The sequence below is a fragment of the Bombyx mandarina genome, chromosome 13, assembly GCF_030267445.1.
Source record: "Bombyx mandarina strain Sakado chromosome 13, ASM3026744v2".
Classification (NCBI taxonomy): Eukaryota; Metazoa; Arthropoda; class Insecta; order Lepidoptera; family Bombycidae; genus Bombyx; species Bombyx mandarina.
Window position 1 is genome coordinate 408,582 of NC_143220.1, and position 17,745 is coordinate 426,326.

The 17,745-nt window shown below is 35.2% G+C and overlaps 1 protein-coding gene across 1 annotated transcript in view; it reads left to right on the forward strand.

Moving 5' to 3' along the window:
• mtSSB (mitochondrial single stranded DNA-binding protein) overlaps positions 1-12,252 on the forward strand; it is a 120,480-nt gene extending 108,228 nt beyond the window's left edge. Inside the window, exon 4 of the mRNA XM_089732667.1 lies at positions 11,916-12,252. Coding sequence (XP_089588793.1) covers positions 11,916-11,942 — 27 coding nt within the window. The 3' untranslated portion in view covers positions 11,943-12,252. The remainder of the gene's footprint in view (positions 1-11,915) is intronic.
• The last annotated feature ends 5,493 nt before the right edge of the window (positions 12,253-17,745 follow it).

Here is a 17,745-nt window from a genome sequence, read left to right on the forward strand (position 1 = left end):
GGAAAACTAAAGGCGTTTGGTCTCACTTGACGCTTCAATGATCACGAAAACTACCTCGATCGTAGCATGGACAGATATCACTGTGGAGTAGTGTTGCATTCTTTATTATTCCATCACATGTCTTTTCTTACTCTAACTGGGCAGTCGGATTCACATTCATCTAATGGCTTCGAGAGGCCATTGACATCACGACGTGAATACAGTCACCCGCCTTAGAACATCAAGTTGAAATTTCAATTGTATCATAATACGGATTTTTCCTCAATAAAACAGGAAATCAGCAAAAAAAAAATTATCTACCTGAGCGGACTTATAATTACATCCTGCGGCCAATTATTATCTAGGTACTATAAATTTTTATCTATAAATTATCTTTCTATAAATATTATGAATACGTCTGTGGGCCGATAAGAAGAAGAAAATGATCATTACTGAGAACAGCTGCCTCTTGTCCTAGATATTCCTGATAAGTTCAGCTGAATTATCATTACATGCGGTTCACTTCACTCACATTACAATGCTCAAGTAAAAGTTAAATAGGATAGCTCTTAATCTAATTATATTGAGACTTTGATCTCAAATTCTTAATATGGATGGCAGTTATATTCATGTCGTGAAGTCTTTGCGCTGCGGCAACATGACAACTATCGAAAGATATTTGATTTTAACTAATTTAAAGTATATTTTTTTTATATGGTAACTTTTTTTTGGTACGAAAATTTCAATGTAGCTGTTGTTCTAAATCACAGCGCATAATAAGAAAGGCTTGGGGGAACCGCGCTCCATTGGCGTCGTCGTTACGCCAGCCCTCCGCTTCACCAGCTTGACCATCTGACAGAAACCGACAACAAGACAATTGTTTCGAACCGAGTACACATTTGTTAGTTTGGCGTACCATAAAAGGAAAAAGTTATACTGTAAGTTCGGAATGGTTTATTCGGAATTCAAATGTGTAAGTTTAAAATTTGTAAAATAGATCATAGTTGAAAACTGCATTATAAATACGAATTAAAAATAAAATAAAAGATAACTTTGTTTGTAAAAGTATTCCAGCTGCTACTGACAAGCTGATTAGCTGGATATTGTTGAATGTTTTTTTTTTTTCAAATTACACCCACATACATACCTACGTTTCATTACTTTGCTTATAGCCGCTTGAAGTACCTCTTTTGTTTCAATGAATTATTCAGTTTATTACACATTGTTTAATTTAATTGTTTGATTTAAAAATAATAAATTAGTTCCGTTTATCGAATACATTAAATATTTTTACTTTATCCATGTTTTTTGCAGATTCACATTTTTCTAATAGACCTTATGTCACTCTTACAAGTGAGACAAATCTCTCTTGCACTCCTATGTTGTAATATCTCAAAAAACTAAGGCTTGTAGAGCGTGTCAAAGATTAAAGATAAATATAATACATCATTATAAGCATACATTGGAATAAATAACCTTCCCCTTTTGGCAAAATACCATCGATATATTACCACCATTGGTAATATATCGATGCAAAATACCTATACGCAAAACGGATAACGCATATCGGTAAAGTTTTCAATGCATTTTTAATTCGATCATGTCATGATATTAAAATCAAGTTAAACCATGATAATACTGCAGAAGCCTAGTGTTGTAGTTTCAGTAGCAGATTTAAAAACATAGTAACATTGCATACAGTATGTATGTTAGCTTACGAGATGTGGCAGGTGGTGGCAGTAATGGGTCGGCATACCAGGCAGTAGAAGTTCTCGGCGCCGAAGGAAGTGAGCGGACCCGACCTTGACATTTACCGCGACGCCGACGCGAATGTGCCTGTAGACTGATGACGATAGGAGGAAGTAGGAACACATCAGTACACTGACACCGGCCCGGTTACTATTTATATTGCCATAAAAAAAAAAAAAAAATTTTTGGTTTTAATGGTTGTTTCAATATCGACGTCCATTTGAAATGTTTTTTTAATTTTTATTGCCCTTGTAGGCAGACGAGCATACGACCCACCTGAAGGTGAGTGATTACCGTCGCCCATGGACTTCAGCAATGCCAGGGGCAGACCCAAGCCGCTGTCTACCGCTTAATACTCTCCCCAAGCCTGTAATGTTAAATATCATGTACCTTCTACATTAGATTAAAGGCTCAGGAATTAATCACTTTATTATAGAAGAAACAGGTAAAACGTTCATAGAAACATATACGGATTACTCTACGATCAGCAAATGTACCTACCTATGAAATAATGAACGATTTTTTTTTCTTTAATTGCAATGCATAATGTAGACTTAGCTAGTTTGTAATAGGATTATTACTACATGTTTGTGTTGTTACTATATGCTCATTGGTTGCAGTAAAGATAAAAACGTTAAAAATTGCAGCTTCCTTAGAAGATATTTTTTAAATATATAATATGTACCAGTTGGTAAAGTATTACAGAGTGGGTTTTTCTTTTTATAAGATGTCTACAGTATTGCTGCGCTACTATTGTAAATATAAAAATCGATATAATTAATGTTCTGTGCTTTTAAACTATGAACAATAGATTTATTTACAGATAGTGGACCGCTCTGGCTCCGCTCGGGTCTTTAACAAAAATTTCAACGATATTTGACGTTGTTTTATTTTTTTAAATAAAATAAAACTTATTGCGGCATAACTAAAATACTTATACATATGTTGTCGCGACACTTTTTGTAAATTATAATGTGTTCTGCAAAGTCGTAGTACATTATTTTAATCTATCATCAATAGTTTTCGCAGGGCACGCGATATAAAGAATATTTTTGGTAATTTTTTTACACCTTGTGTTACATTATTGGAGTTTTAGTAAGGAACCCTAATTTTTTCAAAAAAGATTATAGCCTATGTCACTCGGGAATAGTGTAGCTTCCAAACAGTGAAAGAATTTTTCAAATTGGTTCAGTAGTTTCGGAGCCTATTCAATACAAACAAACAAACAAATCTTTTCTCTTTATAATATTAGTATAGAAGTATAGATGAAATTATTGTTTTATGTCAAGTCTAGCATGTAGGTAATAAAAATGTCGTTACAAATACATGTAGATACAAATTCCTTTGTATTCAGATTAATTTTATATATTTTTAATTCGACAACCTTTAATTTTTACTGCGTTGAAGGGTTATTCAATCTCTTTGATGTCTCAATAAGCTGACAAAAACAAAATTAATCTCCCTCGGTCCCTTACAGAATGCATCGGAGCGGAAAGGCGACAATGTACCCGCAGCAAAACTACGGACCAAATAAAAATCAAAAGTATACCGGACCTTTTTGTGATATCGTTTGAAATCAACAGGCAATAATAAGCTATGAAATAATAGCCTACATCAGAATCTGTCCTAACCGCTGGAACTGTACGAAATAAAACAAACATGCGTTTCGATCGTCGTCATAACTCAGTAATCTACAATCGATTTGCGATGTGCTAGATTAAGTAACACTTATATTGTGATGTACTGTTGTATTTTTATCCAACTAAGGAAGGGGTTAATGTTTTTTGAGCGTATGCCATTGTATATTCGTTTTATCCAACCGAATATCTTTCGTAAAGGCGTCGTCAAATTGACTAATAAAAATATAAAATAGACCTTATAACATCTACGTCCTAAAGTGGTCGAAAACTCCATTTTTTTTTTTACTTTTTTTTTTTGTCTCGTAGGAACCTGTCCCTTATAATCCCATACATGTATATTACCATTCCATATTCAGGGCTTCTGTATTCGCGACATATTTATGGAACATATATTATTATATACCCCGCGAATAAAGAGCTTTTAATATATATATATATTTGGCACGCTCTGTATATGACTTACCACGGACTTAATACATATGTAAATATTATTAGGTGTCATTAGATTCGTCTGAGTTGTGGGAGCTATAATGTAGTCTATATTATTTCAAAAGCAGTATTTATACATCCGCCAAAAAAAGATAAAAATAATCCATTAACTAAAAATGCGAGAAATAAAATAAATTATTTATTTTAACAAATAACCTGGCTGCATTAAATATACGGTCTTTTAATTCACCGACACGAACAATTACCACATGCATATCACTTGTCCGTGGTAGTAGTATTTTCCTACCCACTCCCTTAATGATAAGTCTCTCCCTATATTAGGTACTGGTGGTAGGTGATACAGGTGGGCAAGTGCCAAGAGCATAGATGAATTCTAATGGAAGTGTATGCATGACAGCAGCGATGTTGGGTGCCTTTGAAATCGGTACCAAAATTGGATGTTTTAATCAGGGCAGCGACACTTAATGGTGTCTATTGTCTTCGGTAATTCCCGGCCCGTAACGTAGTCGCCCGCCTAGAAAAAACAAAAAGCTCTGTTATTCAATTTTGAATGACCAAAAAACCTGAACACGTTTTGAATACAAAATCATTTTAATTAATCCCGGTTGTATCATATTTTCCATGATTAATTATCAGCTATTTGTATCCGGGCCTACCCACCTATTAGGAAACGCCTTGCATGACAAAGACCAACAGTTTAGTTATTATGATATCATGTGTCAACGCTGAACGGAATATGTAATAAGTAAATGTTTTGGTCGAACGTACTCATTCTGCTACTTATTATGTGTAAATGCGTGGGAACGCAATTGTTTCCGAAGTTACATCCTAGTTTCAAAATAGCTTTTTTTATAAAGCAAGTATATAAATGTCTAAGGCTACGTAGGTAACTGTCTGAAATTTTAATTTGTAATTTAACGTTTCGAGCGGGCATTGTGGGTAGAAAACAGAGTCATTCATTTACAATCGTTTAAAAGTAAAAAGTACGATTCAATGTCAATTTACGGAAAAATACCCGTTATGGTAAAAAATAATTATAGCAATTCAAGTTCACTAGACGTCTGATGGCCGTTAGTGCCACCTGTTGATTGGTTGTGAGAAAATGTTTAATTGAGCTCCACAATTTTCGTGTATGCTGCCATCTATTGTGTATTAGTCGAACTAAGACATATTTCTTGTAAATTAGCATAAGGTGACTGACGGTTTTTGTCGCTCAAGAAATTTCAAATTGTTCGTTAGAGATTTAGGTAGGTGTTTAAAGCTTAGAAATTTTATTAAAATGATAAATTATTTTTACGTGCTAATTATGGAGGCATGAAATGTACGGCAACGGCGTCGAGGGTGGCAAAATAATTAGTTCGTCTATTTAGTGAATTTTAGTGCTACAAATTAAAAGTTGAATGTTGCAAAGCGGCGTTAAGAAAGAAATAAACAATACATTTTTGTCCTTTAAATTAAATTTTATTTCAAAACAAAATTTATTACATATTTTGAGATTACAGATTCATTTAATGACGGTCTCGTACCTAAGAAGTTTCATAGGATAAACGAAATGTTAATTCTGAATGTCATAAAATTCCCAAATATGTAACTGCAAAATATCTCTAATTTGTTTAACTCAGGCGAGCGCTGAATTTCAATAGCAGTTATTATTCTAAATCACAAAATTTTTGAAGGCACACGTTTTTTATCGAAGAGGTCGTCATCATAAATCACGACAAAATCGTAAGGCATTTTTCGAAGAAATAACACGTCTATGTGACCGGAAGCATTACGACATCATTCTCAGTATCAATGGCTGTAAAGCAATTTTCACATGGCATCTACGTGATGATACGTAGGTGTGTAATGTTGCCATGTACACGAGCGTAATAAATTAACTTCAGTTTGTAACTCGAGTCACCGCCAAATATCGTCGTTTATATTCCTAAGGAGTAGTCTAAGTACGCATGGATGTTCCTACCACCATTTACTTTAACCGGATTTTATAATTTACATTATTTTCCTCGTATGATTTTTCAAAAGCTACTAGAGCTACTTTCTTGAACCTTGTTAAGCAAAAGAGCTATGTGGTTTCACAATCATAATCTACATTCAACACGAATAATGTCATTTTAGGGGTATTTATTAGAGATTCATACTTACATTTTTTTAAACAATAAGAATAAACATATTATTGAGATGCGATCAAGTCATTAAAATTTTATAATAAGCATTGCATCTCATTCCACAAAAAACTTTGAATCATAAAAAAGAAAAAAAAGGTAATACCTACCTAACTTGCAATTAAAGCATATGACGTTATATTAATATCTAGAAATTATGTTAAAGACTAGCCGTACTCGCCCGCTTCGCTGGGCATTTAAAATTAACATTATTATTTATTGTCATTATTATTAGGGACTTCAACACTCATATAAATATTAGCCTATCCATTAAATAAGTACATGTATTTTCTACATGGATACCAAGTTTCAAGTCAATCGGATGCATGGTTCAGTAGTTATAACGGAACAACGGTAAAAACCACCGTAGATTTATATATTAGTATAGATAAATCGATCGACCGCCAAATTAAGTCTACCTGACATACAAAATGAGAATGTCCAAATCGCGTTAAATCACTGCCATTTCAGTTTTTAATTGAAAAATTATAATTATTTTTACTTTTAATTGTTTACTATTGATTTCTTACTAATAAATTCACCTGAAAATTGTTTTTGCAGCTGATGTCCAATACAGGTAAAGTGAATATGGCCCGTCAGCGAAATCTTGTAATATTTAAAGCATTTACAAATAAGTTTTATGTTCTGCGTATTTATATGTTTGTGACACACGCACAATGCATGAACAAAATTCGTTTTAAAGGCTCGCGTTGGGAACGAAGAGGCTTGGCACCCCGAGCCCACATAGCGCTAGTTTTATTCGCACATTTTTAAGTTTTTGACCTACCTAAGCTGATGGTCTAGAACACTAGAGAGACCATATCAGCGTAACAGGTGAGCTCACGGGGCTTAAGGTACCTGACGGGTATTTTTAAGCCAACTGAGCATCGTACTATATCCAATTTCTTTCTGACTTAGACAATTACAATAAAATAGAGCTTCATCCCCATTTCTTATTTTTGTTTTTTAAGCTCAAGATTATGCTTGCTCGTGATAGCTATCACCTTACGAAGCCACGGTAGTTTTATTTTACAATGACTCAGCGCTATGCTTGCTATCGTGGTTTTTATTAAATTCAACTCCATTGTACATGTGCTTAAGCGACATTAATGCATAAATCAAATGTGAATAATGGAGTACCAAAGTAGCTAGGCAACGTTCATATCCATTTTTATTTGGATCGTGATATTTTCGACTGTCCTTAATTTGTAACATAATTTAAATACGAGACATATTTTAATGTACATTATAATTTGCGGTGTATTGACCCTTGTGTACGCATTGTTAATAGTTCAAACAATAATTCTTACAAGCAAGGAAGTTATCGCATTCTTTAGGTTCCGTAGTTAATTAATTTGAATTTTATTGCCTCTTACATTGTACTGATATCAATAAACTACGAACGTCACGGTTGTATCAACCACTATTTAGTTACTCATCGTAGTGACCGCATCGACAGAACAATAAAAAGGTTATAAATTTAGTTCGTGTAAGAATTTCCGAATAAAACTTTGCTATAGGAATTTCCTGACGGGAATTGGTTGTTGGTTTGTTGAAAAAAATTTTTTAATGTTAATGTCAAATATATTTTAACTGTTTTCAAAGATATTTAAAGAATTTAAATTTTAATATTTTTCGTTATCTAGGTTATCCTTTCTTGCAGTGGGGCCAAAGTATTCCAGAAATTCCAGAACTCTACGTAGGCAGATGTTAGAAAGCCTCGTCTTTATCTGGAGTTCTTGGAGAATCAACACGTTGGTGCGACGTGCTGTCCAGGGATTTCCTGGCATCTCTCGCCAGCACCACATCTCAAATGCATTAATTCGGTCACGATCGGCTTTCTTCATGGTCCAGGTCTCCGCGCGATAAAAGAGTTTTAATTCTTACTCCAAGTGAATAAGCTGCCTGAAATAATAATATCGCATTTGAATTCTATCGTCAAACAAGGATCCTGAATACAATTTGGTACTTGTTACACGTGTCGATTGGACTGTTTCTACATGGTTATTATTCAGTTTTGGCACAAAGCCGACTTGATTCGCGATGTCAACGGCCTTTCTGTTTATAATCGTAAGGTACTATTTATTACACAATTACTATTACTTACGAATTATTTAAAGTTATTATAAATATATGTGGGATGGTATGGCGAAATCTAGTGGATATTTACTTTAACAACAAAATCTTTTATTCTTTTAAAAAAATACTAGATACATATCCGTAACATCGTTATGTCAAAACTTCTATCTGTCATTAATATTTTCTTCTTTTAAAAATAAAACTTGTGTGCCAGTGTGAATTAACCAAAAAGTACCGATATCCCACTCGGCCATTCCTACCTATTCGTCTGCCTCAGACGAATCAATCCATAGTTTGATAAAATTAGCAAGACTAGTCGTATGTATCGGACCTCCTCCATTCACAATCTTCAACTTTTAGTCGTCCTCTCCGATAACTCTCTCTTCTAATTTCTTTATCCATCTCCTTTGGTACAGCGATAAGTCCACTTCCATTCTTCTCTTTGTATAGTATTTTATTTTGTGTCAAATGATTCTGGTAAGGTACTTTAACCAACTTCTTGCAGTCTTCTTTCTCTAACTTCTTGTAATCTTCTTTCTCTAACTTCTTGTAATCTTCTTTTCTTAATTTCTTGTAGTCTTCTTTGACCTCGTCCTTCTCAACAACAATAGCACAAAGTGGTATCTTCTCCATTATAATTCCATTTCTTGTAAACTTAACTTCGAATTCACGCAGTATGGAGTTGCCAATGATCAGCTTTACAGGTATTATATCATCTTCCACAATGTAAAATTTGATATCCGTAACAGCATCGTCAATCTGTAGCTGAGTAGTAAAAACACCTTTGATAAGTACTTCTTTGTTAGCAATACCCGTAAGACGAGCTTCTGAATTCTTGTCATAATGTTGGATATTATTTTCAATTTTTTCAAATTCTGATTGTATAATAAGATTGGCGTCACTTCCTGTATCGATCAAAGCCACCATCTCTGTTCCATTCAATAACACTTTCTTGTAAGGGATTTTTTCTTCTTCGTTTTTCTTCTGAATAATTAAAGACTTTTTAGCATCATTCTTACATTCGTTGCCCTTGTGGCCGAATTCATTACACTTAAAGCATTTAATGCCCTTTGTACAGCCGGGGGATTGATGGTCTAAATCACCACAGTTGTAGCATCTTTTAAAGTGCGGTTTTCTTGATGACGATGTGCCTGGCTCTACATTTACTTGCGGAACTGCCTGGTGATATGATAGTGTACTCTTTTTCTTCTGAAAATCGCTATAAACGTCCAGCTTCTTTCGAAAATCACTGTAAATGTCTAGCTTCTTTCGAAAATCTTTCAAATCTGTAGCTCCATATAAAATTGCTTTGTTAGATTCAGGATCATTGATACCATCTATGACGTATTCCATTAAAGCAGCATCATCTACTCTTCCATGCAGTGCTATTTCTTTCATAACTAAAAAATATTGTTGTAACGTTTCATCATTTTTTATCTTTCGTGAAATAAGGTTCTTGTGAATCTTAGCACTATTAAACTTAGGGCCAAATTCTTCAATAAGGGCTTCCTTCAAAGTAGGATAGTCTTTAACTCTACCAATAGATCTTAAAAATAGCTTTGCTGTTCCACCCAAAAGTTTCTTTGCATAGATCAATCTTTCCACTTTAGTCCACTTCATCAAATCAGCAACATCTTCAAATTCATCAAAAAACTCCGAAATCGGGTAAGTATCATCTCCGGTGAAAGGTGTCATGGACTGCTCCAAATCACGAAATGAGATATGCACCTCAACCTCTTCTCTTTCGTCATTATCATTATTCTTCTTAGGAGGCATTTTTTACTTTAGAAATAGATTTTTATAAAATAATAATAATAACAATCGTCTCGTTGAACTTGTAAATGGTCGTAGTAGTCGTTAATTATAATTTTCGGAATAAGTCTTCTTCTTCAGTAATCTTCTATAAATAATATTATGTAATCTTCATATAATAAGTCTGCATAAAATAACGTTACACAAAACTTCATCAATAATACTTCATCATAAAATCGTTATTTTTAAACATCTCGAAGTCTTCGATGCACAACGAAAATGCGCTGGTAGCGGTCAACTTATCTTTGTAGAAATTCCTCAATCCACTGTGGTTTATCACCGAACGACATCCTGAACGGTATCCAGGACGAGCCCCCAAAAAGATGTGGGATGGTATGGCGAAATCTAGTGGATATTTACTTTAACAACAAAATCTTTTATTCTTTTAAAAAAATACTAGATACATATCCGTAACATCGTTATGTCAAAACTTCTATCTGTCATTAATATTTTCTTCTTTTAAAAATAAAACTTGTGTGCCAGTGTGAATTAACCAAAAAGTACCGATATCCCACTTATATTATATTAAATTAATTAAATATTGAAGTTATGTAGCTACATAAAGTCTGTATGGTAACAAAAGATATAAATAAAATCATTATTACGTATTTCAAATGAAGAATGTGAAGGTATAGATGAAACTTAAGTCGTCGTGGCCTAAAAGATAAGACGTCCGGTGCATTCGTGTTGAGCGATGCACCGGTGTTCGAATCCCAGACGGGTACCAATTTTTCTAACGAAATACGTACTTAAATGTTCACGATCGACTTCCACGGTGAAGGAAAAATATCGTGCAATAAAAATGAAACCCGCAAAATTATAATTTGCGTAATAACTGGTGGTAGGACCTCATGCGAGTCTACACGGGTAGGCACCACCACCCCGCCTATTTCTGCCGTGAAGCAGTAGGTAATACGTTTCGGCTGGGAGGGTGGGGCAGCCGTTGTAACTATACTGAGACCTTAGAACTTATATCTCAAGGTGGGTGGCGCATTTACGTTGTAAATGTCTATGGGCTCCAATAACCACTTAACACCAGGTGGGCTGTGACCTCGTCCACCCATCTAAGCAATAAAAAAAAAGAAACGTGGTGTCAAAATAAAAATTATTTTCTAGAATTATTCTACAGATGCTTATAGCGGGATGCTATAAGTACAATTAAATTACCATAACGGTTGCGAGAACGCATTTAGAAGGAAACACGGGTCCTCTTTGCATACTGATTCAAGATTATATATGTACTTAAAAAACCTTAGTTTTATTTTTCAATATTCTAAACCATAGCGCTTCTATTCATTGTTTGTTGATTGATTTGGTCGTATAATTAGTAACACGTTGGGCGCCACAATATAATTTGAAGGAAAATAGATATAGGAAATGGATTTTGCGATTTTTGAGTTTGTATGTTGTGGAATATATTAATTTGTATATTGTGCATAAGAAACATTTTTAAACACAAAAAAAAAAACGTAATGATTAAACGTTATTATTTCCTGCGTTGAATTGAATACGATTAAAAATAATATGTTCTTCAGTTTTCGGGTCTCGTAAGCATAATTAAAACTTCTTTCACATTTTCGCGTTTTTTTTCTTGGTCGTACGTGACTACGTTAACTGGGAGAATGCAAAACGTCTAAAACAAAAAAAAAAAACAAGATTAAACTGAAATTACTGATGGAAACCAGGTTTACGCCAACGTTGTAAATTTTGCAGATTTTATTTTTGTGACACCTTTATCGCAGAATTCGTTCGTGAACTCGTCTTAGATATGTATTTACTTGGTGTTTGCGGGATATCTCATCTCATTTGACCGGGGGGTACACCGGGCGTTTTACTACCACTGGTCCACAACATTTAAAACCTGAATTTTGAATAGTATTAGTCTACCAAAACTGAAATCATTTGTCGAAACTTCTCACTGTCATGCAGAAGTATTAATTGATATAAAAACACCTTAAGCTGTACACTATCCCAGAACTTAAAATTATCATGTGTGTGCTCATTATTATTTCAATGACAAAAATATAACAATTGTTAACAGGTACGCGAGAATTGTCAACAAGAATAGTTTCGCACCATACTCGTCAGGGGAACCAGCGACCTTACTGGAATACAAAGACAGGCGGCTCCTTATGCAAGACGACGCATGTGCGGTCACCGACTCCTGCTCGACCTCGGTCCCTCTCGCCTCAAGCCGTCCCCTTGTCCCTCTGCCTGTAGGCCACGTGCGCCAGTACGATGCCGCATACATACCGTGAAAATGGACATTTCCATGAACTCACCGGAACTCTAAACGTTTCAACTTTACCAACTAGTACGGTACAGCGGAGCATAGATTATACACTTAATATATCAGCGGAGTACAGCCGATTTAATAATGTCAGCTTGTTTTTATAGTTTTTAATTGACAATGACCTTTTTCAACTCTTGTCATTATTATAGTAGTACCTAGTTCTATTTTTCCAACTGGAAAGGCAAAGGTACCATACCATAAACCTAATCTTTTATATTCTTTTTTTATGAAAAATGATAATATGGAGTGAAACGAAATGAAATTAATCAAATTGAAAAATTAATCAATTGGCATGAAATTAAATGAAATCAGATAAGATGATATGGGATGAAATATAATCTCAGTAAAATGGTAGTTATTTACTGAGACTTTTCAGTGGAGTTTTTGGAAGACGAGAAGTTACGTCCAGCGGCTTTGTTTCATTTTCCCACATTTGTGCCTTTCACAGATACTAAACAGTTAATAAACCACCATTACGACACATTTAAACAAGAAGACACATTTGAAGAAACACTAAACAAACTAAAACAATTCGGACAACTTCGCTCTTCGCGTTCCCGCCAAAAGTCATATTTATAATTCTACTGTGGATCTTAAAACAAAGGGGTCAGTTATCATAATTCTTTATCTGGAATGTAATTAAAATAAACAGAACGGTATAATTTTATCAATCTACATAAGTACGTGTAAAAAGTTGGTATCTGTGTATAAAATTTTAATACGCTTGGTTTTTTTTTTATTGCTAAGATGGGTGGACGAGCTCACAGCCCACCTGGTGTTAAGTGGTTACTGGAGTTCATAGACATCCACAACGTAAATGTGCCACCCACCTTGAGATATAAGTTCTAAGATCTCAAGTAATGTTACAACGGCTGTCCCATCCTTCAAACCGAAACGCATTACTGCTTCACGGTAGAAATAGGCAGGGTGGTGGGACCTACCCGCGCGGACTCACAAGAGGTCCTACCACTAGTAAATCGTATCGAACCGAATATCCTTCGTAAAGGCGTCGTCAAATTGACTAATAAAAATGTAAAATAGACCTTATTACAACTATGTCTAAAGTGCTCAAAGACTTCAATTTTTTTTTTATATTGTAAGGTATGTTTCAAGCTTACAAGAAATTTAAGTTCAAATTTAAATCAAATTGCTACTTAAATGTCATCAAGCACGCATGTTGAATGTCAATCAAGTTATACTCTACCAGCGACGCCAAAATGAGCGACAATTCTCGAAGATTCCGTAAAAACTTAGCGATCGTGTATGGGTTATAATCTAATAGTCCAATAAAATGGACACTTCAAACTCAAGTCTGTATTCAAAACGAGGAGTGATTTTTTGCTCTAACCAGGGCTGTCGTCCGACAATTATTTTTTAGTTTAAATTGAGCAAAAACATTTTTTTCCCTAGAAAAGTGTTACTATTGGCAAGAGTGAGTAGGAAGTGAAAAAGCCGCAATGACACCCCGTCGGGTCTTGCATCAGCGAGAAGGTTGCAGTGTGATTACATCAAGTGCTGATTGCGATACGCCTCTCGCAGTTACTCAATGTACGAAGCTGGAGACAAGCCCTGAGCCCTATCAAAAATGAAAGTGCGAAGCTGGTTGTGTGTTACGCGCTTCTATACAAACATAGCTGTTAGGCAAAACAGCGGATGTACTTATATTTTACTTAATAGCTTAAATAAGATGCAATAAATAGTGAGAAATAAAAATAACGGTTTTCTTACTTTATACGGAAATTAGTACCCGTATTTGCTGTATTTCTATATAGGTTCTCTCCGTAGGTGACTTACTGTAGAAATTAATGTTTATAATTGGGAATACTGAGCCATTGTTATGTAGAAAATCTTCGCTTACTTCGCTTAGGTATTTGCCTACACAATATTAAGTTTATTGCGCACTGTTCTTAATTCACGAGACACATTTCTCAGAGACTCGGGTGGTATTCATACTTACCTACTTATTTAGGCGATGACATAATTAGAAACAATGATGTCAATAGGTATTTTTTTATAAAACTAATATACATAACATGGCACTTAATACTATTCATAGCTGTACTGTAATTACTAATACCTACTATAAATTACTAATTTCATCAGCTACTTGGTGTGCTCATAAATAAACCATTACCCTTCTCACTTAAAATGCTGATAGCTTGCGGGTGCTTCGCGGCGAGTTTTGATGCGTCCACGACGTTGGTCATTATTTAAAAACAGAACACATACGTTGACATAATCGCGCATCCATATTGGGCAAAAATACATTGTTTTGTATGTCGTCGAACAATACAGTTAACAGTAACACTGTTTCTTATTCCGTACGGATACGGACGCTCCGACCGAAGGGACAGGCCGGCCACTTGGAGTCTGTAAATACAGTATACACACAGTCCATTGTCATTCAGATTGGACGTTGAAACGCACGGGTCGGCATGCGGCAATGCGGATACATCGTTTTACATTAACAAATCCCTTGGTATCGCTCACTGACTGTGTACTATGATTAATATGTTGACTGGGCTTATCAAACCCGTTTACGAATACGAAGTTAGGGAACGGTAGTGTTAATGACTCCTGATGTGTTAACATAAAAAAAAAATATATATAGAAAAATCTAATTCAGTAATGATTTTGACATTAGACTGTTGTATCTGCCTCAGAATACAGGATAACCTTATTCTGCATTCTGAGGTAGCTACCTAATTACAAATTTTACCTACATTACCTACTGCAACGAGGTGTGTAGTTTGAAAAATGTAATGAACAAAGCTCAACTGAAAAAGGTATTTTATGATAAATCGTATTTAAATTAACACGCAACCACGTCTCAATAAACTACATCTTCACATTAATTCACCGTACAACGCGATGTTTCTAGGAAGTTCCATAATTAGCTTCTTCCGCGTCTCCACCCACTTTATTAATCACTAAACGTCTCAAGTCTAATAAAAGTACGGCATTTATAGACTGGTAGTATAAAATACATAAACTAAAAACCGAAAGAATGGCGATCTCTGTCCAACATCACACAAACGGATTTCAAAGGCAGGCAGGCCATTTTTCATTGGACCCATAAAGTCAGGTGTTTATTGGAAGCCTGTCATTTTAACGATTTTTCGACCCAGATTTATTTTTCTATATTTCAATTAAGACCTGAACTATGAAATCCTATTGGATTCACTTTTTAAATATCAAAAAATAGCAACTAAACAACCTTTATTGCAATTACAAAATATTTAAAATTATAACCAAAATGAATAAAATATGGATTTACATTACAGGCACTAGGGGCCCAGACCCACGGCGGCATAAAAAATAATAAGGATTGTTTTTTAAGAGTTTTGCTTTTAAAAGGAATCTTAAAAAAATCTTGGGAACCTGTAATGAAACACCTCCTGTGGCGGCAAAATATTTTTGATGGATATGTTGCTCTGATTGTAAACATAATCTCTTTTTATATTGTGAATTATAATTTCAGTGACGTCTTTTAGTTTCGTAATCGAACAATCAAAACATATTGGACACCTATTGAGAGCTGCTGCCGCATTTTACTCAAAGCTTTTGTGATTGGGCGCTGTGACGAAAAAAAGGTTATCGGCGACTTTTGAGTTTTAAAAATGACAAAACATTCTATTTGTACAAAATCTTATTGTTCAAGAAAAAAAAAGAATACTGTGCTTCCATTGCGAAAGACGTGATTTTGATAAAGGGCCTTTTCGATGGCAATTTTTTATTGCTGTCGATCTGACGGCCTACTAGCTGTTAAGTGGCAACCAAAATGGACACAACAACGTGGATACCACCACCTATCTTGAAGTTGAAATCACAATTCAGTAATGGCTTTCCTTTCAAAACATGGTTTTGCATGCATGGTTTCTTGTCCGGTCTCAGCAGTAGGAGAAATTCTAATGGTATCTAGTGTAAAAGTATTTTATAGTTTATGCTGTGTCTACCCTATGGTAACCCTAAAAATTTGATATTAAGGAATATTCAAGGCACTTACACTTCGATCAATAATAGTACCACTTACATTGGAACAAACTATAACTTTACAAAAAAGTGTATTTCTGTTGCCAACACCTATTCTAATATTATTTCTCTCTTACATTGGAACAAACTATAACTTTACAAAAAAGTGTATTTTTGTTGCCAACACCTATTCTAATATTATTTCTCTTTGATTAGAAGAGGGAATTGCCCTTAAATAAAAGAAGCTTTGGCCTTGCCTAATTATCTTATGATGAAGCGCGATATCCACGTTTTGACGTTAATGAACTTCGATGATCACGTGACGTTAGATAGATCATAGGTAATTTCTACCAGAAATGCATTATACATATAAGAGAACCATCCTCGTATTGTTGGTGTTCGTAGATCCTAAAAAGATGCTAAAATAATTCAAAGCGGAAGCTTAATCTTAAATTTAATTAATTAATTTTTGGCGGGAGTTAACCTTTTTTGTGTTAATTTTTAACCAAGTAGGAATTGACAAAGTGCACAAATTTTAATGTGGTTTCGGGTGAACGAGTTCATGACTCATTTGATGGTAAGTAGTTACTGGAGCTCATAGAATGTGAAGGCACATTCTTGACTGACACTGAAACTGATTTTTAAAGGAGGTCGATGAGTCATCTTGTAATTTGTAGTCTTTAGCGCCTGAACAGCGTCATGTTGCACGCAGGGACACCAGCAATTTGGAACGCCTTGTGGTGACCGGTAAAATAGAGGGTAAAAGGCCTAGGGGTAGAGGTCCCAAACGATGGTCGGACCAAATAGTGGAGGAACTGGGGATACCTGTCAGCGACGCACTCCACCAAGCTACAAAACGGGATCGATGGAGACAGCTGGGAGCCCATGGCTTCTTAGCGGCCGAAATATGATTTAAAGTACCTTCCTAAAGACTTATATCACATTCTAAAATAAAATCATAACACATGCTTTCTCTAATTTTGCTAAATTGAAGTCGTGGCCTAAAGGATAAGACGTCCGGTGCATTCGTATGTAGCGATGCACCGGTGTTCGAATCCCGCAGGCGGGTACCAATTTTTATAATGAAATACGTACTCAACAAATTTTAATGTTCACGATTGACTTCCACGGTGAAGGAATAACATCGTGTAATAAAAATCAAACCCGCAAAATTATAATTTGCGTAATCACTGGTGGTAGGACCTCTTGGGAGTCGGCACGGGTAGGTACCACCACCCCGCCTATTTCCGCCGTGAAGCAGTAATGCGTTTCGGTTCGAAGGGTGGGGCAGCCGTTATAACTATACTGAGACCTTAGAACTTATATCTCGAGGTGGGTGGCGCATTTACGTTGTAGATGTCTATGGGCTCCAGTAACCACTTAACACCAGGTGGGCTGTGAGCTCGTCCACCGATCAAAAAGCAATAAAAAAAAAAGAAAAAAAAAGCCTCTTTACATTCTCTGATGCTTAATGAAGATTCTTGGAATTGAACGAGGCTAAAAAGTCTAGAAACAACTGCCCGTATTTTTTTACAAGCAAACCTTCAGTGTCAGTATCCAACTTTATGAAAAATCGGATTTTAAGGGTGCGAACACTACGAACGCA